This window comes from Colias croceus, chromosome 2 (genome assembly GCF_905220415.1).
Source record: "Colias croceus chromosome 2, ilColCroc2.1".
NCBI lineage: Eukaryota > Metazoa > Arthropoda > Insecta > Lepidoptera > Pieridae > Colias > Colias croceus.
In genome coordinates, this window is record NC_059538.1 from 7,877,782 (window position 1) to 7,904,522 (window position 26,741).

A 26,741-nucleotide genomic window follows, 5' to 3' on the forward strand; every position below is an offset into this window, starting at 1 on the left:
CAACGGTTGACTGATTTTATAAAAAAAAAGACGTGTTGCACTCGGGGACTACCGCGGTAAAGCTATTGCATAGCAATTAGCATGCCTTCGGGTTGAAGTCATGCTAATTGCTCCACACACCTCCGAGCCCGTCGGAGTGAGAGCGTGAGGTTTTTTCGTTACCTACGGAATTTCTTGATTCGGTCCTCGCGCTCAAGGCCCGCGATAGAAGCTATGCCATAGCTTAAAAAAAACTATTTGCGAATTATTCCATGGGTCGGTAAAGCGAGGAAACGAAACCGACCCATACCTACCTACTTCTACAAGTTATAATCTAGGTATGTACCTACTTATAAATTAGGTAGGTAGATACTATATTTTATCCGCCCGCGGTTTCAAACAAAGACCCAGTCACATAGTTCCCGTTCCTGTGGGATTTCGGGATAGGACCTATACCTATCCTATGCGTTAATCTAAGTTACCCTCTATAAGATAAGTGTCAAATTTCATTTTATTCGGTTCAGTAGTTTTTGCGTGCAAAGGCAACCAACATACATAATTATAGGTATACAAACTCACAAACTTTCGCATTTATAATATTAGTAGGATGACTTTTGCCATAAAATGTATTGTTACTTTGGTGAAATGATGTGTAACATTATAAATAATAATAGAAGCCAAAAATTGGTAATCGAAGTATCTGCCAAGATACAATCAATAGTCTAATAGGATTGAATTTAACTAGTGCTATTACCACACAGTACAGCTGACGCCATCTATAATTTACAATCAATAACATGTACCTATAAACCAGAGATGTAACGGAGCTTCGATTCCGGTTCCGTTAAGTCGGAACTTCCGATTATTATTACACTTTCGGTTCCAACTTCGGTTCCGATACTTTTGTATCGGATGTTAATCGGAGGTCGAACGAAACAAAGCGGGCGGCGCGCGACGGCCTGTGCCGAACAGGTTCATACATGTCGCGCGGGGAATCCCCCGACCCCCACTACGTGCACTCTATCATCAATTATTTTTTCACTTGTTATTATTTGTTACGCCCAAGACACGTTTATAGGTTATAGATAATTGTTTTGATTTTTGCGGCTTATTATCAATGAAAGTGATCTGTTTTTGTGTGGGATAATGAAACCTAAGTCCAGTTGTACAAAATTCCAGCCCCTACAATCAATTGCCCGGCAATATTTGTCATGTCCACCGGGCTCGGTAGCTAGCGAACAACTTTTTAGTGGTGCTGGCCTAATTTACGACTCTTTAAGAAATAGATTGGATGGGGACAAAGCATCAAAGCTTTTGTTCATAAAGTACAATACATTACTTTTGGAGTCCATTTTGATTTAATTTGCTTTAGCTATTGTTCATTTATTGTAATGTCACCAAATGTAACACGCTACTTTGGGTTTTAATTTTAATTAAACTTTAAATTCATTAATTTTATCTTTTGTTCATTTCGAATTATGCCAATTTTTTTTCACAGTTGTTTTTTATTTTATAATAAAAAATAAAAATGAAAAGAATTGACTATAAGTAATGTTTTATTTGTCCTTAAACAAACTGACCCTGCCTCCGATTTCGATTCCGATTTCGATTCCGATTCCGATAAACCAAATTTGAAAACTCCGATTCCGATTTCGGTTCCGATAAAACTACCTCCGTTACATCCCTGCTATAAACTTGGTAGCACAGTTGGTAGGTATAAACCATAACGTTGATTTTCGTTAGCTTGAAGAACACAAATTATTATTGTAAAGGTTTTTTTTCTCAAATTAAAGGGAGATAGAAATGACATAACTTTTTCAGGAATTGTAGCAATTAGCATTAATAAACATTATTTTCTAGTAGCTCAAATTGATTTTAAAAATAAATATAGGTATAGCTCAAACATATAAAAAATTCAACACTTTATAGTTGTGAATGCTTTAAGTCTTAATTAATCATTAACATTGCCATGATTCATTCATTTGTACTAGGAACTTAAATTTTATTGACCCTTAGTTCAATGTTCAACAGTTCAAGAATTAAACCCAATTATAAAAGTAGAAAACATACTGCAGTGAGAAACAAAAGAAAAAAACAAATTAAAAATGAACATTTTATTGGTACACTTATAAGATGATAATATACTGGAGTGCTCAAACTAGGCTACAAAACTGGAAGAAATCCTTTTATGTCGGGATATTATACTATGATTAAGTGTTTGTATTATTGTCTTAAACATTTGAGTAGGTATATAAACTATAACAAAAGTTATGAATAAATAGATTTCAAAATTGTTCTTAGCTATGCTAAATAACCCTATAACTATTGTGGCTATAACTATCTTATTAATATTTAGCTGTATTATATAAATTAAGCCTGTGACGTGCCTTATAGCTGTAAATAGATACCAAAAACTTCACAAAAAAATAATGTAAACATTTTAAAATGCATTTTTAAATGCTTTATATCTAACCTAATATTTAACGGCCTGGTACACAGTCCAAGTTACAATCAATATGTTGTATTTTTAAAGTGTTAAGATATTTACTATAAATTGAATTAAGTGTAATGAAATTAGTTTAAAAACTTTTTGGCATATTTCTAACCTTTATGGTGTCGATGACATTTTTCCGATTTTCCCTACCCGTCATACCGGGAGCCGGTATGGTCGACAGGAAGCGAAATTTTGAGATAGACTTTTACAATAATAATCAATTTAGAGTCATATTAGTAATATTTTGTCTTATCTTATATTAAATCTATTGTACTATTATAATTGAACTGTAAGTTGCAATGTCACAATAATTGTTTTATTCAATTACGAATTTTGATTTATATCTAGATACAATAATTATGATTACATACAAATACTTTTAATTAAAACTATCCAATTTGCTATTTTTCAGTGGGATATAACAACTTTTCATCATGTAACCCTAATACAGAATAAAAAAACAGTCTACATTTTGTGCAAAATGGAAAACTAAATAACATTTATTTATATTCTGTCTTTGCTGTCATTGAAAAACAAGTACTGAATACTGAAGATTAATACTTGCAAATATGCATGGCTACTTATCAACTGTATAATGTTCACAATCTTAAAACTAAGGAATGTTGAATTATAAATCAATCTTATAAAAAATGTGCACTAAAGTGCAAAATTTCAGTGGTTGAAATGTCAAGATATGTTATAATCAAGAGATGTACTATACTTATACTTATTTCCACTGATTTTCAGTCTTTCTATATTTTAAACAGTGAACACAATATAGTTCCTTAACATCTTTCTTAATTTTGTCACATTTTAGTAGTGGCCTCGAGGGAGCGCAATAAAGGTGCGCGGGCCATATACTAGAATCTGTCTTTAGAAGCATGCAAGTCAGGGTTTGTGAGGTATTGCAGCTCTTGCAATTCTTGGAATTTCTCATGGTCACGGATGTGTGCATAGTTAGCAGACAGACACATCAAATAGTGAACTAAACTTAAAATAACGAGAATGCAAGAAACCATTGCCAATATAAACATAAATTCAGCCTTTTCGACATAGTCTTTACAAAATAATTTCACTTTGTGTGCTTCACAAATCTTCATATCTTCTTGTCTTACAGAAGACGGAAACATAAAGTCAAATTGAGTAAAATCAATGCACGTCGATAAGTCTATGTTTCTAGGCTTCGAACAAAGCTTCCAAAATATCGTAAACAAGAATGTGGTGATAACCAGAAATCCGAGGAGAATAAGCCAGGTGAATGTGAGAATGTACGTGATTATCATGAATATTGCGCAAGATATTCTTCCACCGACTCTAGCTCTCCATGCCCGATAAACCTTTTGTCGAGTGGCACCTGTAGTTAGGCAACCTAAACATAACAACATGAAACCCAATGCAGCCATACAAGCACTACCGACGATGAATATCATCTGCAATGCCTCGATCCATATTAGACGAAAGTGAAAAACTTCATCGAACATCAAAATAGAAAGTGCCGATCCTCGATACATAGTTCCACAAAATACCCCCACGCCCAGACAACACATTATTGTAGCTATGAGAGTCGCATGAGGGATTCTCGTAAGGCAAGCTTGACACGTATCACCCATTGTTCCAAGTTATCACTTTTACGCAAAACAGAATAAAATCCTTGTTTACGTATTATCTACCTATTTAGAAATTTTAGGCTACAGTTGGAAGAAAGAAATGTTGACTGATCACTGATGTATCATATTTCACGCCACAGATATAAACACAACTGACAAATTCAAAGAAAAGCACAGATTATTAATCGTAAAACTATTAGTATGGAGTGTAGAAGTTTTAACACTAAAGAAGTGAAATTATTGTTCAAAAAATATATTTTAGTAGATAACATTTGAAATTACTTTTTTACATTATTAACCCCTCAGCTGTCGCGGCGCGCCGCCTCAAAAAGGTGCTGTCTGTCGGGCAAATTCGAGCTTTCGGCGCTGATTTGCCGATTTTTTTCGATATTAAAATTTGTGATTTAAACTTTAACCTGTGAGACTCTTGTAAATTTTGATGCTAACTAGATAACCAAACTTTATATTAGTTACCTTACTTACTCCCTGGCATGCTTATTTTACTTATTAGAAGCATTTTTTCCCACACATTTTGAATAAATGTTACATTGTAAAGAAAAATACTCATAAAAAATAATATCAAGGTATTTTAGATTTTTATTTTTGTATTTTCATACTAGAATAGACAATCTTTTGAGTGAATATAACAAAAACATAGGTTTATTTAATAAAAATTCGAGCAAGTTGATTATGAATATCATCGCTTATATACGCATGAGCATAAGCGGGCGCGATCTCCAATCATGTTCATACAAATACAGACTTTACAGGGTGCTCCAAAATGACAACATTTCAAAATTTTTTGCTACTTGTTTTTATTTTTATTTTAATCAAAACTAGATAAAAACTAACAGTAATTTTTACTTTTTGGAAATATTTAGGTTTTTATTAATGTTTAAAAATCGTCTTATTCCTAAATGACGTTATTCTTATAGTGGGCTTTGTTCTAACGTCTGTATGTATAACGTCTCCACATGTCTAATTTATTTTCTCTTAAAATTTGCATTTAAGAAAATTTTTTTTGTGGTAACAATAGCATTATGAAGAAATGCTTTTTTTTTCTTTCATGCTCTTAATTATTATCTATACATATAATAAATCTGTAGAAGGGTCAATTCTGTACATTGAAAATATAAATAGCAGGGGGTGTTACTGGATCGATACCAAGCCCAAATATGTGATTAAAAAAATTATTGTCTGTCTGTCTGTCTGTATGTGAAGGCATCACGTGAAAACTAAGGTTTCGGTTTCGATGAAACTTGGTATAATTATACCTTATTATCCTGGGCGTAAAATAGGATACTTTTTATCCCGGAAAAATACGTAGAAAAAAATCTTAATTTTTTCCGTGCGGACGGAGTCGCGGGCGGAAGCTAGTAATCGTATAATATGAAATGTTGTCCAACTACAAATCGAAAGGCACTGTATCCATTCAGAAAAATGTCTAAGCTGTACAAATGTGAAATCTACATTTAATTATACCATAACTTAATTATAAACCGTTACATTTAATTTATAAATCAAAAATTTACGGAAATTTGAGTTTGAAACATTTTTTATAAAATACAGCTTTTGTAAAGGATAAAAATCAATAAACTTAAAGATTCAGAATAAATAAACAATTACATATAAATGATATTATACATCTAAATGTTATACTTATCATTCTAAAAATCAACAAATAATAGGAATCAGAAAACATACTAAATGAAAATTATTATATTATGTCCCTAGTTGTATAGAAGAAAGAATCGTATCATATTATTGTTTTATTAAAAAAATGAACGTTATGCCTTAATAAAATTAACGCTCCCAATCCTATTTATGCATATAACTTAGCCACGCGTTACTCAAATAATTTTGTCCGTGAGCTAAATTAGCTTATGAGTAAATAAATAGTACAGAGATTCTTAAAAAATATCAATCATCTAACGGATTGAAATAATAGGTAAGTACTTAAATAAATTTTATTTAACTGATAGCACTATAAAAAATTGTTATGAAGCTTTGTGTCTGTACTATTTATATACTCATGTGGTTGTAATGTGTGATGTTGACGCCAACATTGGCCAATTAATAGGAATATTTGCAATTTAGCACAAATAACGTCGAACAGAACGAACTTCTGTTCATTATTTCTTGTAATATATCGAACACAACGACCGCCTTGAGACGACGATTTATTACCACGAGGTTCCACTTGAATTTGATCAGGAAAGTGATGAAAGCTATCCAATCTAGTTTTTATTTTACTTCAATACATGCAGTATTTCCAAGCATATTGTAATTAAGATATAAACTAATCGGTAAAATTGTATTAAAATCGGTTCAGTAGTTTAGTCCTAACTACTAAGTCCGTAGTACACAAACGGCATGGAACTTAAAAATATTTTGATTGGAATAAAATAAAACGTAATGTGTAGAATTTCATGAAGAATCCTGGTATCAGGAATTAAAAGCTGCAAATTCCCAGACACTGATCGTGTAAGTATTATTATCTGTTCATTTGACAAAGTATACAGAGTTATATTTTCTTGATTTCAAATACTGTTACGTCCTATTGTTAAAGTAAGCCTTGGAGTGTCTTGTCTTCCATTGCCACAAGGATCGTTGTTCCATTTGAATTCTCTTTTATTGATACTCAAATGCTTACGAATCGGAAAAAGGTAATCCTATCAAATAGTTACTTAGATATTTTTATCTTCAAATGAAAATTAAAATATCAAGGTGGAAGTTTATTTAGGGTTACCTAACAAATAAGTAATTATTGATTATGTAGTTTTAGACAGCAATGTGATATCTTCAAATAAAAAAATTGCTTTCTTCTTCTGGGTAATAGAAGCAGTTTTGACACCAAAAATACAATAATTGTTATCGCTAGTCATTTACAAAATGAGAGGATAGATTTATATTTTCAGGCGTACTGCAAATGATGCATTTAATTCGTTTTATTAAATCTGTAATGTTCCAAGGCTATTTAAAGTCATGAATGCAAAAAAATAATCGTCTTCAGACAGCGATCTACATCTATAACGTTCTGCCTACGAATGTACTACATATAGTACATAAGAATAAAAAACTCGCACACCGAGGGCTCCGAACAAACCAATTTTTTATTATGTTGTAACTCTAAAATTTTATGATTTTTGAAATTATTCCTCAATCTGCGCTATAAGATCTTATTTTACCCCAATTTCAAAACTCTACGTACACGGGAAGTACCCTGTAGGTGTCGATTCCCTTGCTAATGTCGAAATTTGCGAAAATTTGCAGCATAAACGGCTGTATCTTTTGATTGCGTTGGTTTATAAGTTTGATTTTTTCGCAGCTTCAATCGACTCAAGTAATCAATATAAATTTCAGTTAAATGTCACATTACGCGCTCCTTATAAAATGGGTCTTGACAGACAGACAGACAGATGGGCAGATGGGATGGACAGACGTAATCTTATTAGGGTTCTGGACCCTTAAAAACCAAACCCTTTGAGATGCAGCCGTTAATACTGCAATTTTTAGCAAATTTTGACATTTGCAAGGCAATCAAAACCGACAGGGTACTTCCCAAGTACATAAAATCTTTAAATTTGGTAAAAAGCAATGTTTTATAAAAACAGATATAAGAATAATTGCAAAGAACATTATTTTTTAATTGCCATTTACAAATAAAAAAGTACTTAATAATTTCAACTTTCAACTAATATGAACGCCTACGTGTATTAACTTGATATTCACATTTAAAACTCAGATTTACAATTTAAAAGATACCTACAGCATAATAAAAAAAATAAGTATGTACGAAGCCCTCGGTGCGCGAGTCCGACTCGCATTTTGCCGGCTTTTTATTTTTTCTGAAACTTAAGGTTCCCCAATAAATAATAATATGTTGTATTTGTATGAAGGTAAGAATATGTTGTACAATTAAAGTGTTAAATTTCTTTTTGAGTTTGTCCTACACAAATTACATAGTATCACTTTGTCCTATATATAGGTCATAGTGAAAACCATTGTTCCCTTGTTCATTGTTGTTTGTAGGTTTTTTTACTATTTTTCCAGCATATATACACTTTTAACCATAATATACTAAAACTAAAAGAAAGAAAGAAAATGTGTCTCTGGAATTTTTTCGTAAGCAGGTTACGGACTATAATTTTTGTAGTTGATTATGTATATCGTTTTTAACCTGAGAACACTTATAAATACCACAAAAACGATACCTTTCAATGTAAACAAAACATATTATCATTTACATTTTATTTTGTATGAAAATGAAAAATTTAATTGCAGACGAAATTTAAAAAATAGTGACGTTGAATTTGTGAACATCCTGTATGCGGATTTTACGGGGAAATTATTGTCGGTTTTGATTTGAAAACGAAATATCTCTAAAATGGAACACAGTATCAAATTTTGAATTATATCATTAAAATCTTCATAAAATTTCTCGTAAAGTGATGTAAAGAACAAATACAATATGTAAAAAAAAATATGATTTACCAGGGGTCAAAAACTAAGCAACGTACAGTTAAGTGATAGATACATATTTGAAACCATTATTTATGGTATAATTGTTGGTAATTTTCATTATTTCGGCACATAAACATTAGGTTATATAGTCAATAATAATAAAAAGACCAATAAACAATTACCGTTTTTCAACTTTCCGCAAAATTTTACATTTTGTAAAACTTTAAAAGTTAAAAGTTACTCGACTAAAGTATGACATAATTACTGTTATATTTCGAATATTTATCGGTCAAATTATTATTGGATGGACTTTAAATATTCAGTAATTCATAAGCTATCAACTAAATAGTCGTTTATGCAGATTTGAACTATATTTGCGTTACAATGAGCCAATTTCTGACCGGCGGTGATTTGGCACAGATCTGTGCCCCGACAGACTACGGGTACAAAATTTTTGGCACAGATCTGTGTTCCGACAGACGAGGGTTTAAATAAAATATTTAGAAATCTTTGTATCAGATCATCGTGTCTGGACGATACAGAATAGCCACGTCGAAATGACGTTTAAGTTGACAGTTAAAATTATTACTCAAATATTTGATGTTTCCACTTTGAAATAGAAACATATTTTAAAATTTTGTCCAAACAATAATTATCAATAATAATTATTTATAAGAAAACCTTTTGAAGCGTAACATTTACATTCCAGGGACTTAGTGTCGGCTGCAACAAAGACTAAAACTTATTCGTCAAGGATAAATAAAATAATTAACTATTTTATGAAGCTCTTGCCATGGAGGTACTTTATCATCAGACCAGTCAATTAATACAAGAAACTACTGATTTATTTCATAAACTTGATAATGATACTAATCCAGAAAAAATTGAAAATGATATTCAATTAAGGATAAACCAGATTAATGGGTAAGAAATACCTATAATCTTAAATTTTTCCTATGTTATGATGGAAATTGATTAATACGCGCATTTTTTAACTTTCAGGAATTGTGAGAAACTAGATATCATGGTGTTTAAAACACCTATCAATCAAAGACCTATGGCAAAGATGAGGGTGGACCAACTTAAATATGACAATAAACATATACAGGTAGTCAATGAATACAGTTAATTGTGATAATTTTATTAATATTAAAGTTTAAAGTGATTGCAAAACTTTAAAAATGTTCTAGAACTTCTAACAGAACTTCTACATCAAATCACATTCATTGTGCAATCATTTATTATATTAATATCATCATTTGTTGTGCAATTACAGGCGTCACTAATAAATGCTCAAAATAAAAGACGAAGGCGGGAACAAGAAAGGACAGAAAGGGACCAGTTGCTAAGCAGACGTTTTGGGAATGATCACATGGCTATCACTGTGGATTATATGGCACAGGAAAATTCATCATTGCAGAACTCACATAGGAATGTTGATGAAATGTTACATACAGGTTTGTTATTTCATGTTTGAATTAAAAATTTCAGTTTCAGGGCTAGTGCATACATGCAACTTTTAGTTCAACTATTTTGTTGTTAAGTATATAGCGATAAATGAACGGGCACTTACTGTCAACTCGATAGTTGAATGATAATAAAGTCAAAATGCTGTCTGTATTGGTTTGCTTTTGATTAAAAAGTTGGACAACTATTGATCACGCGCTCATTATACATATATTACTGTACTAGTTTCATAACTTCTCATATAAGTTCTATGTACATAATCATACTATATTCAATCATTTTTCTCTGAGACGTGTTTGAAGTAATAAATTAAAATACTATTACATATCAATCCATATAAATATTTATTTTGTATCATTGTATTACGTTCCTCAAAGCCTAAATTAGTTCAGCTAAAAGGTAACACAACATTCAGGTACAAAGTTCGCCGGGACAGCTAGAAGTTGATACAATATGACTGTTCAGTCTCGCTTGAGCATTGGAAGCAGATTTAAGTCTTAATTGAATCTGCATCCAATTCCAAAGCGGATATTGATGATACTTGCCAGTGTTGTAGGCGTAGCTAGTTACATGAGCTTAAGAAAAACTTTTGCCATGGGTTTGTCAAATTTAAAACTATTAGTCAGTTCAATAAAGAAACGAATCTTCAATGGCGGCCAAAGCTGACTTTGACAGATGGTAGGATCAGCAAAAAAGAAAATAAAAATAACGTAAATTGATAATTATTTTATTAATTATTTCAAATTGTTTGTTGACAAACTTTTTTGTTATTGTATTTGTGTATTTATACGAATTATCATATTTACGTATACAGAATGTAATAAAATCCCCATAATACTTGTAATAAGCCCATAAAACTGAACAACTTTTCCCAAAGAACATATTTTGTCAAATTCCAATAAAACATTATTTACTTTCGAAAATGCATACTTGTCATTGTAAATTTATGATAAAAACTAATATAGGGAAAATCAAATACATTTTAGTGATTTTATTTTTCCCTTTTTTTTTGCATACCGTACGGCCGTGTGTGAGCGAGAGGGAATGATAAGCGCCGCCATTGAAGATTCGTTTCTTTAAAGAACTGACTAATACCTGCCGACTCAACCATTTTACACATAAATCATATTATTTTATTTAAAACTATTAAAAAAGAAGCACTCCAATATTGTTCCAAAGTTCAAACATTGTCATAAATTAACAAGTGATAAATTGTCATTATTTGATGGAATTGAAAAAACACAGGAAATCTGTAGAGAGAGAAATATGTACATTTTCTTTGCATTGTAAAAATGTTGCATCTATACTAATATTACAAAGCTGAAGAGTTTGTTTGTTTGTTTGAAGGCACTAATATCAGCAAATACTGATCCAATTTGTTGTTAGATAGGCCTCCCTTTTATCGAGTAAGGCTATTGGCTTTATATTATTACAACAAGACCAATAAGAGTGGAGCTATTGCTCCACTCCTATTGGTCTTATTGTAACAATACTTGTTGGGTAAAACTGTGGGGCACAGCTTGTTATCTATAATTTGAATGATTTTATGCAACATTTCAGTGCGAGGGCGGCCTTACAATGCTTCTTATTGGGCTTTTATATCCATACTAATATTATAAATGCGAAAGTAACTCTGTCTGTCTGTCTGTCTGTTACTCAATCACGCCTTAACTACTGAACCAATTTGCATGAAATTTGGTATAGAGATATTTTGATACCCGAGAAAGGACATAGGCTACTTTTTATCTTGGGAAAATGACGCAATCCCGGAAATCCCACGGGAACGGGAACGCGTTTTTCTTTGACTGCGCGGGCGAAGCCGCGGACGGAAACCTAGTTTAAAATAAACCACACAACAATTTATTCAATACTAATTTCTCATATAATTTTACAATACAACCAATTTTTTTAATATAGCGCCATCTAGTTTCAATTGAAGTAAATATAAGCAAATCAATGGAGAATTATAAAAAATTCTGTTGCTGCCTCTAAATGCCTAAAAATTTCAATTTCTTTTTGTTTCAGTGTATGAAACAAAATGAAACTGAAATTATTCCTTATATATTATAAATAAAAAATCTGAAAGTACCTCTGTCTGTCTGTTCCTCATTTACACCTAAACCACTGAGGCGATTTAGAAGACATACACCATAGTTATTTCCCGAAAATTCCCTGTGAGCGGGAACTATGCGGGTTTTTCTTTTGAGTATGTGGGTCAAGCCACAGGTTAGTTAATTAAAATGTGTAAAATATATTTTTGTGAAAGTAACTTAAGCTTATTACCTTACATACCTAAATACTTTCTCATTATGAATATATTATCAATGTATGTGTTTCTATTCTTTCTTTTTTTGTATAGAAAGAATAGTTTGCTCATGAATAACTAAAATGTATATTTGCTTATAAGGAGGTGAGATGACTTTAATGGTGTTAATTGTGAGTGTATTAAAAAATAATTAAATTCAAATTTGGCGTCAAATTATGTGTTCTGAAGTTTTAGTGCGGTTTCCTATTTGTTAAATCCTTTTTTTTAAATGTTTTTTCGATTAACATTGCTATTAATACTATAAGCAAATAATTAAAAAAAGGACCCTCTGCCATGCTATGCAAAATTTCTAAGCAAATTGCAGATGAGTATGTATTATTCTAAAATTGCATTTTGGCAGATGAGTTATAGAATGTTTGCATAGGTATTCCATCTTCTACATTCCAACTGTTAGACCATAAACGTTTCCGTAGCAAATAGACTACTATTTGATACGCATAGTAAATACTATTACTACGCGTATGTAATTATATGCTTGTGACATAAAAACTTGCTCCGTAAAAAAACACACAAGTAACTGATATTTCAAATAAAAAATGAATCTATGAATGAACGTGATAAATAAGGACTGAGGCGCCTTTTAAACGTAAAGTATTTATCGTGATTCATATGTTTAGTTTCTATTGATACTTGATAGATGTCTGCTTTTATTGATGGCACCAAAACGATAAGATATTCAGAAAAATAATCCCGCAAAACGTGGGATGCGTCCCGCATGTCACAATTGAAAAGTGTGAAAGTTTTATTGAAGTGATACTTCTTTAGGCGCGTTGGGAGTAAAATTTTAATGCGATGTAGTAAGGCGACGATTTTGGTAGCTTTGAATCTTGCCAAAGAAGTTTCACTTCTGACACATACGCTCGGCACACACGCTCTTTTTATTTTCGTACGCTTTCGGTTGAGTATCATTGCTATCTCTGTTGCGCGTATTAAGCAAGGGGAAAGAGCGCTTGGACAAGAAACAATAAGTTTGGAGGACGATATAAGATAGATAGCGCCTAGATCTGAGGACGTCGGAAAAATCTGCACATAGAAACGGCAATTTTGTACAAAAGTCCCGCATCCAATGTTCAAAAAGTTGACCAGCTTATACAAGGTGAAAGGTAAGATATTTGACAAATTTAGACAGGAGCTTCTACTCATGAAACTGAACAACTTTTGTTCTACAACTTTGCTGAATTCGTAGAAAAAATTTTTCTACGAATGGAAATCTGTCAGCTGATTAGCGAAGTTTCCTTACAAAGTCCAATTTTTTTTTACGAATTCAGCAGAGTTGTAGAACAAAAGTTTTTCAGTTTCATGAGTAGAAGCTATTGTCTAAATTTGTCAAACGTCTTACCTTTCACCTTGTATATTATATTCAATAATCACCACATTTCGTGATATAAGTATACGTATTAAATATTGGCGTTAATCAGTATGCTTGTTTCACGTTCAACAAATACCACGATACATTTGTGTTTATTGGCGGAACACAGTGAATAATTATTTACCTGTAATTGGCGCCATAAGTAGGTAATATGTCACCGTAAAATTATTTACATTAAAATCACCAGATTAAAAACTAGCGACATGGTAATCTGTCGACAAAATGTGATCCGTAACATGAATGAACGAATGAAAAATTATTTATTGTAGGTTTAAGCAATACCATATAGCACAATTTAAAACAATAACTTATTTAACAATGTACAGAGGGCGGCCTTATCGCCGACGAGATCTATGCCAGGCAACCTACGCTGCTTACAATTTAATGCGTTATTTTATTAAATGTAAAGCAAAAAAATTAATCTGTAATTAAACATTAACTGTATAATAAATAAAAAAAAAAATATAAATTAGGCACATACGTTCAAAAAAAATCATAATCTACAAAATTTTTTCTTTACGAAATTTTATATTTGGCAAAAACGTGTTTTTCTTAAATATTTTTTTATTTTTTTTGTGCAGAAATACTTATAAAGTAAATTAATAATTTTATCTAAAAAAAAATGTCGTGACCTATCTATGTTTTTGAGCGATGAAAACTTTAAAGATACTTTTTAATTGCATATTGGTATTTGCAACAATTATTATCCACAATTTAAGATTTATATCTCTTTGCCTACAATATAATATCAATAGGAAGTAATAATAAAATTATTTTAAAAGATCGTACTATAAATTGAAGGAGTTAGGTATAGTATGCGCGAACCAGCTACAGGCTTGATTTTAATGACAATTCGTCAGTAACAATTAGGTACCTAGGTACCAAGTACCAACTGTATTATTTTATTTAATAGGTACTGATTTGTAAACATCAGTATGCCGACAGAAAAAGAATGAATAATAAAAACGTTAGAAGTTAGAAACACGTGATTATGTAAGTAATGTCCATATTTTAACAGAGGGAATATTTAATTATTTAATTGTTGGCTGAGTACGTGGCTCATGCAAACATATAATGAACACAACTGATGCGTTCAAAACTCGACGACAGTACACTTCAGTGGTTTCCCGTATAATCTTAATTACTATTGGAACAAGTTCAGTTGGTGTGTGTCCATAGGATAGTGAAGACAATATTTCGTTGGTGTATATCAAGTGTAATTATAATAGTTTCAACATAATAGTTTTGCCTCGGCCGTATTGTGTTAAATCAAAGGAAGGTGGAAGTGTCGATTTATGAACGCAATTTGACGTCTTCGTGTATTTCAATAGGTAACAAATAATTACTCACCACATTTTGAATTGTCATTCGCGTCCGGTACACCTTTATTTTTTATCACTGAACTATTTTGCGTATAGAAGATTCACTACGAAAAATATCTATCGATAGAACCAAGCCATTCTATTTATTATATGGTTTCAATAAAAACGAGTCCGATCAAAGTCGCGCAAAGTTTGTTCCACACTATTCTAAACAACATCTACGATACAAGTAGTTAATTATTATCACGTTCGAGGTAATTAAATGATTGCAAGCCTTTGAGATTTCTGTTCATGGGAACTGCACGATGCTCTCAAATTATCGTCAGCAGTCAGCACCGAGATTTAGGAATATGACTCGGCGATATCTACCTTCGTAATATTTTGTATTTTTAAACAACTCTGCAATGAAGGTAAACTATTTAACCTTGACAATAGATGTCGATATAGGTATTTGTCGAAACCTGTTATGTTAATTATTTATAACTGTGTTTAGGTGATATTAATTAAATATATAAATATGAATGTTTGAATTTGAATAAACACGTCAACAAAGTTTTAGAAATTATTTGATATGACGTTGTTTTCTTTCAGGTTTGAATGATTTTAGTTTTACTCTTACTCGTAACTAACAATATTATTGATATAATATATTTTATACAATCTATTGATTATAAACCAATAATTATTATTATTCCATCGATTGAAAATTATGGTAACGTACCTATTGTATAACCTAGACCTAGAGTTAAACAATAGCGCTTTTTATTATATTCCTATCATATAGGTATTATGCACAACAGAATTATTGGTATTTTGTTGTTAATTACCTTTATGTATTATTACTTATTTCTGACTTTTGAGTAATGGCAGTCCGAAAAATAGTTATATACCTAGTCCTTGGATAGATGCACATACCTTAACTCTCTATGTATGTAATATGTATTAAATATTTTGGTAAATCATTTGTTAATAAAAATTAAGATATACCTAAGTAAAACAGAACATAATCAGAAGTTTCTAAACAAGCTATGATGAGGAACTTTTCACATAAGTCATAATATTATACGTCTGTATGTTTAAACATCGTGAGTCGATCTGCTTATATTTGCGAGTACCTTTTTTCCTTTTCAAATATCTATGCTGGGTGGGTAGGGCGCCGCGCCGTGACAAAAAAACTTAACATGAAACTACGTCGCGATCTGATAAAGATTGGGAACCCCTGCATTATCCAATTCGTTATTCTGCAATATACAATAAAAAACAAATGCCACCTTAACGAACATTAAAGGAGTGAAATATGTTTAACAGTTATTTTTTTTCAGGATCAAATATTCTGGAGACGCTTCGCTACAACCGCGAGACATTAAAGGGTGCCCACCGCAGGCTTATAGACTTGGCTAACACATTAGGGCTATCCAATGCAACAATCTCCCTTATAGAGAGGAGGGTCTCTCAAGACAAATACGTGCTTTATGGTGGAATGTTTGTAACGTTATCTGTGATTGTCCTCGTTATTATATATCTAACATAGATAATATATTGTACCTATTCGCTTGTAAGACATTTATTTTTTAAGAATATTTATCGTTGCTACGTTGTATTGTTTATGTGTATAAAAGGAATTATAATTAAATAGATTATACCTACCGTTACTTGTTTTCTTTGTGAGATCATCATAATTTAATTTTAAAAATAAACCTATTGTTTAATAGTTAAATGGTAATTATTCTAATGTGATTCCTCTGTGCGCTCGACATTTGATGTGTTGACGCAATTACACAATTTATAGTTAATAAATTGCATTGATTGTTATATACTTACTAGACTTAATTAAAAATACATTATTCCCAGTTACTTTAATGCTATCGAGTAGCAACTTAAAGGCCAAGGTTTTACAATAAAATTGAAAAGTATTAACTAGGTACCTTCAGTTTATGTTATGGTAATATGCTGATTTATAAAATCTAACTACTAAAATATTTTAAATTATAATATTATGTATGTAGTTGTATAAAATTAGCATTATGAATTATGATGCGAAAATCAAACGGACGATGTTATTTAGAAGTGCATAATATTGAATATTGCCTCTATTTTTGTATGCTATCCGGTATTACACAAGCGGCCGGTAAAATCTTTGTAAATAGCTGCGAAACAATAACGTTATGTTTTTGATCCACTGGCTACGCCGTTGAATGTCATGGACTATTAATTTATATGAAATTAATTAATTTATAGGTACCTAGGTATATATAAGCTAGTGCAAAATTAAAGCAGCAATTATTAATAATCAAATTATTATTTTACCGGTGAAAGTCCTACTATATAATAAATAATTATGAGGTCAATGGCCATAGCAGACGGACACATATCATTTTTGTTATAAATAATCGATGCGTTTATATCTGTGTTATTTACGTCCTCTTTACTTCATTAATTTTCTTTGTTTCATTTAAACCGTAGGTCTGGATTATCCTCGATTGTAGCATGTAAATCTTTAATTGGATAGTGAGAATACCTACGTAAAACAAACAAGGCCGCTTAGATAATATGTAAATAAAACGCTAAGCTTAGCGTTTCATAGCTATGAACAGCTGATAATCCTATTCGTGGACACGAAACGCATACAAAGATACAGATGCCTGCGTGCGATTTCTTTGTTGCAACTTCGATGCATATTATTTATTTTATACAAACTCCTCACAGCGTTTATAACAATATACAAATGAATATACACTATACCCACTATCTGAGATGGAAAGCATGGTAATTTATGATAGAAATAGTCAATAGATTAGTTAGGTTTTAGACTCTGCGGGCAAAGCCGCGAGCGGAAAGCTAATGCATAGATAGTACAATAAACCTAGGTACTAGTTACCATTATTACGAGATGGTTCGATAGTGATTTGCTGATTTTGCAATCGAAATATTTTATTTTTAACTGAATTCTTGTTTTTTTGAAAACTTTATAATAGTTTATTGCACCTTAAATATTTACCTACTTTACACATCATCAGATTTCAGTAAAATAAAACACAACAATCTCTCAATCATTTATTTCATATAAAAATATCAAATCATTTCTCGCGTCCATCTGGATCGCAGCAAGGCATCTTCGGAGTAACGTGTGGGCACGCGAAGGCTACATCTTCCTTCTTCCTGACGCATGGTCCCGTGGCTTCAGGTGGAGGGTTCACGCAAGTGTCCACGTCAGGATGCGGCTCGCGAGGGTAGTCCGCTACTCGGAGCGCGGCTGGCGATATTTCAGGCACATCGCGCCTGTATTTCTTTACGGCTTCGTACGAATCGGGAGCGAGCCGCATGAAGTTGGGTACCTGGGGAGATAGTAAGCAACTTAATAAGAGAGGTGCTGTGGTAAAATTTGTGTATTTCCTTAATAACAAATTACAAAATATCTCTCAAATTAATTATACATATCATATCATAATTCCTATAGTTCTAAAATATGATGCCCTAATAAAATTTTCACGAAATATTTGAATTAACTGGTTCAAAAAGTCTATTGAAACACAGTTGTAAACGCATTCCATTTCCACTCGCAATATCAATTTCGAAACAGGAATCAAATAAAAGCATTCCTCATTGCATTCAATTCAGCTAAAAGGCAAATTGCAGTGTACCCACGTGCAATATCTCTTTCAGTTCATGCATATTTACCGGCAAATTCAATTTGGTGATTCCGACAATTTAATTGCACGATAGTTACTGCGCTCATACGTTGGACACATGTCCCAAATAATCCAGCTCTAGTGGACAGATGCAAGCTAATTAATAAATACACTGGTGAGTCCAGTGATATAACGCGTCACAAATGGGAAAACAGGGGTTCTATAATTATTGTACACAAATGCAGATGATGCAACTTTTTAATTAGTCTTATAAATCAATGTTGAAGTGTTTCGTGTCGCAACAGATATTTAATGTGGCTATTATTAATGTACTATTAAATATGATAGATATACTTCCTTAGTTTTAAGTAAGTATATGTAGTTCCATTCTCTTTACAGAAGTTGGCCGAAATACCTATGTGATTTTCTCATTTTCATAAAACGGTCAAGTGGCTCTTTAGCTCGACATTTGCGGAAAGACAAAGCAGTTCTTAAGTACAATGTAAGTATCTGTCGCAAATGATTTATTCATTTTGTAACCTGTATGAGACAAGTCTTCAACTGGTCTGCCTTTATACTTTTAAACCCACATTCCTAGTACCTACTTCCAGTACCTACATAAATCAATTTACAATAATTGTCATGTCGTGAGCTTTACGGCTCGACTCTGGTCTCTGTACTTGACCCACACCAAAATATTTAGGCACGACTTCTGTAAGTTTGAACTCTGAAGCTAAAGATTTTAGATAGTGAATGTAATTCTATCTCATATGCAATGATATTATATATAGAAACAAGAGGTAGATACGTTACCAACGCACCAAAACGTAAACCGTGAATTGGTCCTAATTGGGACCAGTGGAATCAGTCAGATTGTGACTTGTGACAGCGAACGCACATGCTGATATAAACGTTAAAATTATCAATAATGCCTTCTTGTGTGTTCAGAAAGTGCACAAATTACGATAGTAAAATAAAGAAAGATAGAGGGATATCATATCACAGGTAAATGTATTAAAATATTATAATTTTAGAGCAAAAATAACAATTTGCAATTATTAATGAATGACACTTGCTTGACACTTGTATTGAAATAATGAAAGGGATAAAACATTGCTTCAATCACTAGTGTGACAAAGCTAGCGCACACTGTGTTCAAAGATTATCATGTAGATACGATTATTGAAAATAGAACGGTTATTTTATTAATTTCGATTTGGGTAAATACTTGATAATTTTTATATTTAAATCCACACAGTGCATGTAATTAACAAATATATCTATTTATTATATACAATGAAATCGTGATGGCAAAAATGTTTGTTTGCAAAAATGATGTTGAATATACGTATACATAAAAGAAAAGATTATCGCTACTGACGAAAAATGCTATTTGCTTTTCTGTAAATAGCTATTGAACATAAATTTTATTTGTGTTTTAGATAAAAAAGGCTTATACTTCATCCTTTCTTTTATTTCATACTTTTTTTCATCTAGGCACCACTATTATTATATCCTACAAGTTGGAGTGATGACCTTGTACGGGTTCCGGGAACTGCCTTGAAACGAATAGCGTAAGATCGGTCCGTATGGAGTTCTATAAGGAGGACTATGCTCAGCAGTTGGTGTTTATCGGGTGAAATGATGATGACCGAAAACGAACACCACAGCTAGTAATAAATGCTTAATACAGTTATATCTCCAAAAAAGTTTTTTTCATTTTAATAAAACTTCATAATAATAATTAAATAGTAAATGAAATTGTCACATTTGTTTACGTGTGCAGGAAACGAAACATCTATAACATTGAACCTTCTGTGTCGTTAGTCTATGCCAATTGCCATGGCAACTATTTGTTTATTTATATTTAATTGGTGAATTCTTATGACTTTTGCTTACACCTGCGCGGAAGTGACAAACTATCTTTGTCTTTTTTGTTTATATCATTTTATTATAGCCATCTCTCTTATACAGTCTGTCAATGTAATAAATTATGTAAAATGAAACTTGTATTTGTGTGTGCCTGACACTGCATATGAAGCATTTTTTTTGGATATATTGTGAGTATATAACGTATCTATACATAAAATATCATTGCTCGTATGGTCATTTCTATATCATGTCAATAAAAAAGCAGTATTACCTCCTTGCAATCAACATCATAAGTTCCCAGATAGCCGGGTAGATGTGGTTTAGGGACCACCTCCTCCCCAGTGGCCCGCTGCGCCTGTTCGCTCGGTATGATCTCGTACGGACACTCATTGCGCTCACGTCGCTCAGCACGCTCATGAGCATCCTGGTTAAAAGTAAACAATATATTATCATATGTTTTAGAGATTGCTAGATAGTTAAACGCAAGTACCTAACTACTGTATATAACTACTGTATGTACTGTATACTGTATATAACTAGTGTATATAGCCTTTTGCCAGACTCCATACCTACCTAATATTACAGTTGACAAAAAATAGAGGCGCTATTAACGTAGTTGCGAACATCAACTTTGCAATGTTTGGTCAATTTGGCATAGACATAAGTATCAACACACATTTCCCCTCGTCCCCCTTAATCCTTATAAAAAATATCATACTTAATAATCTGATGATGATGAATCTAAATAATTATGCAAATTTAATACTGGTTTAATTTTATCGCGAAACTTAACGCTCTGTGTGACAGAATTATACAAAAAATCACAACCTAAACTAGTTACCTACCTAACCAAAAACTTGAATTATTCATAAAATATTCCTCAAAGAAGTTCTTAGTATTAATTTTTACACGTTTCGCACTATGAACCTACGACTATTAATTTAATAAATTATTATTTTGCAATAGAAAAACAAAAAAATCCGTGAGACAATCCTAAAAATATAGGAGTAGGTAGGTAAAAATATAGGTAGGTAGGTAGATACACTGGTTATCAAAAGAATCGACCCATGCAAATCTATTCATATAAGATAATATTATAAAGCTGAAGAGTTTGTTTTTCTGTTTGTTTGACCGTGCTTATCTCAGTATATGTAAATTAATTTACGAGTAAGTAGTAGGTACATTTTTTATATCCAATTCATAATCATATGAATCACATAGCAGCCATTTCTAGTTACAGATAAACAGAGCACGCCCGCACGTATCCCACAAATTTCAACTTGTTTAATATTTGTTTTGAATTGCTACGTTTCCAAGAAGAAAGTACATCCTTACTGTTTGCTTGTCTTTCTATCAGGTCACAATAGAGCAATTTTTATATCTCGACTTACATTCTAGAGGGGTATAAAGGCTATATTTGCATAGGTAACATCTAATTCAACATCTAGTTCGTAAACTAACATTGTTTAACTACGAAAGATACTACTTGACTATATAGTGTCGTTTTAAATGACTAGCTGTCTTCCGCTGTTTTACCCGCTGTGCTCCGCTCCTGTTGGTCTTAGCGAGATGATATAAATAATTTTTCAAATAGGACCAGTAGTTCCCGAGATAAGCGCGTTCAACAAACAAACAAATTCTTCAGCTTTATAATATTAATAGTATATAGATACTACGAACGATACTACTATAATATCGTTATGAACGATAGAGAACTTACAGCATCTCTGTATCTCTCGCAATAGTCCTCTTCCTCATTGAAGTGTGGTTGTTGGCCGGGCGGGTAAGATGGTCTGGGCGGCTTCTCTCGATGTTCGTCCGGCGCCGCACCGCTGAAACACACCACCTTCTGGTGGTCCTCGCGAGCGGCACCAGACTTTAGGATGCCTTTCAGTGGCTGTATGTTCTCGCATGTTGGGTTACTGTTAATAAAATTAATTATAAACTAACTGCCCCAGCAGATGTTGTTCTGTCCTATTGAGTATTGCCCCTTATGGTTTCTATCCATAAGGACATTACTGTACCTTAAAAAAACTGTTAAAAATATGCTGCATATTTTTTGAAGTGAAAACTTCTTTAGCGGCGTTGGGTATAAAATCCTGATCGAAAAAGCGTAAGACGGATGTTTTTTTTTTAGCCCTTATATTCCATGCGTAAGACGGATACCATTCCAAAATATCAAACATGCTGAACGGTAATAATAATCAAGTTTTCACTTCTGCCGGCACTCCCGGAGTGCAACCCGTCTTTTTTTCTTTAATTTACGAAGTGAAGAATCGTTTATGGAACACGTTGCTAAATTCTTAATTAGGTATGTGTCTGCAAAATGATATTTTTTTAAGTGGAATCTTAGTATAATTTGAGAATCAGCGTTATTATAAAAAGAGGATAATAATTATATTTTGTAGATGTAATTTATGTGTGAATATTCAAATAGACCGTACAGGTAGATAATATTATCTATTGTTATTTTTCATATTAACGGAAGTATTAAAAATCAGAAAAAAGACAATTATGGTTTTTGCGATTGTTAAAATTATATATTTTTCTGTTTTGAAAAATAATTTGTACTGAATTAACTCAGTAAAATATGATAATATTTAATACATGTTTAATATTCATAAATCTGCACGTGCATTGATATTTTCGTAAAACAGTATCGAGTTAAATTTTGGTCCCGAATATTATAGTAGGGGAGCCCAAGAGGGGATTTTGGGATTTACTCGACCGCGTCAGATTACTATTAGGGACGGTACCTTAGCTATTCATTAGTACCTCTAGTCAATATGAGCAGTTATGGTTGGTGGGTGCGCTCAGGGGCCCCGCTGGAAAATTTGAATAATCCATAATTCCCTAAGGTTGAGCTCGAATCGTCAGATTAGCGAAATGGGGACTTCTTATATTGTAATTAACCCCCCCAGATATTAATCTGACGCGCTCGAATAATATTACTTTAATTTTTTACCCTTTCTTCATAGCGATTAAATCGCCGCTTTAATCGTCAGATTAACGTATACTTTTTTTCAGTGACGTCCTGGAGCATGCAAAATATCAATATCTAACGCGCTTGAGTATTTCCAAGCCATTTTTTTTCTTTTTTAAATTAAAAAAAAATCAAAAAACCCTTCCCCACCGCTAAAAGTGAAAACATTATAGGACCTTTTTTTCTCGCTATGGTCTAATCTACCAATTCTAATAGGTTCCCGTGACGCTCGAGTAAATCCACATTTAGCATCCTGGGCTCCCCTACTATTATAAGTAGTATCGTTATATTATGAAGGCTTTTATCGTCAAAAGACATTGCATAAAGCTATGTTCGCAACGTTGACGCCACACCGCAACCGGTTGTATTAAAAAAAGTGAGAAAAACTCGCATTCTTGTTTTTCTCATGCAGGAAATTTACAGCGGAATGTATCGGCGTTTTTTTGCTTGGTTTAACTAATTTATGATTTTTGATTTTAAATCGTTATAATCGTACCCACTTACTTATATAAAAAGCATATGGTCATATCGTAGATTTGATCATTTCATGTTATGAGTGGCCATTTCACGAAATGGTCGCATATCGTGAAATGGCCAATTTAGTTTGGCCACATCATGATGTGGTTTGGGCAGATCAATGATAAGAAATCGTTTCACGATATGGCCAATTAACGCACGGTTTTTTCATGAAATGATCAAAATTATTTGATCATATCGTAAAATAGTTACATTAATCGTTGGTAGAGGCGCTGCAAGCTCTGTGTTTATGTGATAAGATGGCGGCCGCTGGCGAAAATTAAATTATTCGCAGTTAAAAACTTCATAATTCGTTTAATAACAATATTATGAAGAAAGTCATAGCAAAGAATTTACGACGAAGAGGTGAGTAAGTAGTTATTATGGAAAATGTGGATATCTTATATGTATTTAAGAAAAAATGCGACTTAAATAAAATAATTTAAGAAACTACTACTACTTATATTATTATAATTGTTTGTTTTTTAAAAAGCGATCCGCTTCTGGCACTCGCCGGCCGCTGCCGCGGCACGCTCGCTTTGCTCGCTCGGCTCGTGCGTTGTTTATCAAAGTGTAACCTAACCTAACCTAACTGTTTTCTATTGCAAAAACGATTCGCTTCTGGCATTCGCCGGCCGCTGCCGCGGCACTAACTTAAATGACATTAAACAAGTTTTTAGAATATAATTATTCTGATTTTTTTAATATTTTATGGACTCTTTATATTTTATACGATCTGGCCAAATGTGGATGACCAAATCGTGAAACGTTGACGATTTAACGATCTGATCAAACTATGTTGGCCATTTCACGATATGCGACCATTTCGTGAAATGGCCACTCATATCATGAAATGATCAAATCTACGATATGACCACGACAGATACATATCTATATTCTAAACTAGTACTGAAGGACAACTAAAATGTAACTCATTTTATGATAATAAAGAATAATAGATGGTCTAATGTATAATTTATACAAAAATCGAAATAAATTATAAAAATTTTCTCTAATAACTACGAATTTTTCAGTTAGAACTTTATTATTTAGCATAATAGGTACCTATATAAAATCGATGGGATAGTATTTAACCAAGAGATTATTAATTTAAGTTGTAATAAAATTACATAGAAGCTTAGTGATAAAATCTTGTCAACCTTGTCTAGGCTTGCAAGGAGGTCAAGATCGTAATGTAAATTGGATATAATTTTAACTATTAGACACATATAGTAATTTGATTCTAGCAAACAAAGGTATCTATTTTAAACTAGCTTCCGCCCGCGACTCCGTCCGCGCGGATGTCGGTATTCGCGTGGATGATTTATTTCTCCATTTTGAGTACCTCTGACAATGACATCTTATAAATATCTATTGGACCCAAATACGGCTAGGCCTATAATAATACGCAACGTGTGTTCGCGGTTCTACAGAACAACGTCTATGGATAAAACTGAAAAATTAAGATTATTTTTTTTTCTACGTATTTTTCCAGGATAAAAAGTACCTACGTATCCTATTTTACGCCCAGGATAATAAGGTATAATTATACCAAGTTTCATCGAAATCGAACCGGTAGTTTTCACGTGATGTCTTCATATACAGACAGATAGACAGACAGACAGACAAAAATTTTTTAATCACATATTTTGGTTTGGTATCGATGCAGTAACACTACCTGCTATTTATTGTTTCAATATTTTCAATGTACAGAATTGACCCTTCTACAGATTTATTATATGTATATAGATAGATGATATCAATACACACAATTAAAAAAGTAATTTGGAAGAGGAAAATGACTTGAATAGCTTGAACTAGCAAAAGTTGCTGGCACCTTTTTGCAGCAAGATTTAACGTTTTATGCCTATAGACATCATCAATGGAATATTCTCTGATGCCTATATTTTAACTTGGTCTATCTCCGCATTAAATGGATAACGGGAAAATAGGTTCACGTCTAGAAGAACTAGTTAGCAACCCGCATTGCCATCTGTAAAGTTCAAACCTAATAAAGAGAAACACCATACTCTATCAAATGCGATGTCCGATGTGATTAAATCTAGATTTGAATCCCATGGAAAGCAAACTCTTTACATTTCGGATAGTTATAGCCCTCTATATTATGTACATCAGTTACAGGATAGTAGGATTTTTTAATTTCCGTTTGAGATATATATGTTTTTACTTTTTATTACCTTAGTCTAGATATTGTCAGCGAATCATAAAACGATTCAAAATTTCCCGCTTCTGATTGCAATAGACGTTCTGACCTTAGTCTAGCCCTTCTAAATTAACCCTTTCTGAAAGCACTTGTTACATTACCTGGCCTCTTAATTCCTATTCCTGAAATCAATATACTTATAATAATTATTGCTCAGTACAGTCCTTAAGCTACCGCGGCCTGAGCGAACTATAGCCTTTCTAATAGCTAAAGCTATATCCTAGGATAGCACTTCCATGTTCCCATAACCCATTCCTGCTTCCATAGCTTACCTGAGTCTAGCAACCCTCAGCGAGTCTTCATACGAGATGCGATCTGTAGTATCCGGTGGTGTAGGCGGGGCGGGTGGCGCCGCGCTGCCCTCTACCACGTCCAGCGCGGCGAGGCATCGCTCCATCGCGTTCGGTTCAGCTACTGCAGCCTGACCGATCTTGGCCAGCTGAGCGCGGGTCTCCGCTGCTTGTTCGTCGCGGATCGCTTCCTGTTAGA

At 32.7% G+C, this 26,741-nt stretch overlaps 4 protein-coding genes across 4 annotated transcripts in view; 1 reads left to right on the plus strand and 3 right to left on the minus strand.

The window, feature by feature from the left end:
* LOC123704375 (multiple C2 and transmembrane domain-containing protein-like) overlaps window positions 1-15,392 on the minus strand; it is a 48,599-nt gene extending 33,207 nt beyond the window's left edge. The window contains exon 1 of the mRNA XM_045652741.1: window positions 15,057-15,392. Coding sequence (XP_045508697.1) covers window positions 15,057-15,061 — 5 coding nt within the window. The 5' untranslated portion in view covers window positions 15,062-15,392. The remainder of the gene's footprint in view (window positions 1-15,056) is intronic.
* Window positions 2,079-4,175, minus strand: LOC123704410 (neuronal membrane glycoprotein M6-a). The gene has a single exon (XM_045652791.1). It carries the CDS (start codon window positions 4,081-4,083, stop codon window positions 3,334-3,336), a length of 750 nt encoding a protein of 249 aa, XP_045508747.1. The 5' UTR covers window positions 4,084-4,175; the 3' UTR covers window positions 2,079-3,333.
* LOC123704414 (probable Golgi SNAP receptor complex member 2) lies at window positions 9,127-16,675 on the plus strand. Its single transcript, XM_045652805.1, has 4 exons — window positions 9,127-9,468; window positions 9,547-9,652; window positions 9,821-10,001; window positions 16,351-16,675. Exons 1-4 carry the CDS (start codon window positions 9,338-9,340, stop codon window positions 16,557-16,559), a joined length of 627 nt encoding a protein of 208 aa, XP_045508761.1. The 5' UTR covers window positions 9,127-9,337; the 3' UTR covers window positions 16,560-16,675.
* A 1,411-nt stretch (window positions 16,676-18,086) lies between these two features.
* The window catches only part of LOC123700962 (EF-hand domain-containing protein 1-like), a 37,699-nt gene continuing 29,044 nt past the window's right edge, over window positions 18,087-26,741 (minus strand). The window contains exons 13-16 of the mRNA XM_045648353.1: window positions 26,525-26,733; window positions 22,250-22,451; window positions 20,801-20,953; window positions 18,087-18,363 (exon numbers count right to left, since the gene is read on the minus strand). Of these exons, the coding sequence (XP_045504309.1) occupies window positions 18,106-18,363; window positions 20,801-20,953; window positions 22,250-22,451; window positions 26,525-26,733 (822 nt within the window). The 3' untranslated portion in view covers window positions 18,087-18,105. The remainder of the gene's footprint in view (window positions 18,364-20,800; window positions 20,954-22,249; window positions 22,452-26,524; window positions 26,734-26,741) is intronic.

Bases quoted from the DNA above. Each gene is read 5' to 3' on its own strand.
- LOC123704410 (XM_045652791.1), bottom strand. From the start codon at position 4,083: ATGGGTGATACGTGTCAAGCTTGCCTTACGAGAATCCCTCATGCGACT.
- LOC123704414 (XM_045652805.1), top strand. From the start codon at position 9,338: ATGGAGGTACTTTATCATCAGACCAGTCAATTAATACAAGAAACTACT. The intron at 9,469-9,546 runs GTAAGAAATACC...TTTAACTTTCAG, and splicing joins AGGATAAACCAGATTAATGG to GAATTGTGAGAAACTAGATA. The intron at 10,002-16,350 runs GTTTGTTATTTC...ATTTTTTTTCAG, and splicing joins TGATGAAATGTTACATACAG to GATCAAATATTCTGGAGACG.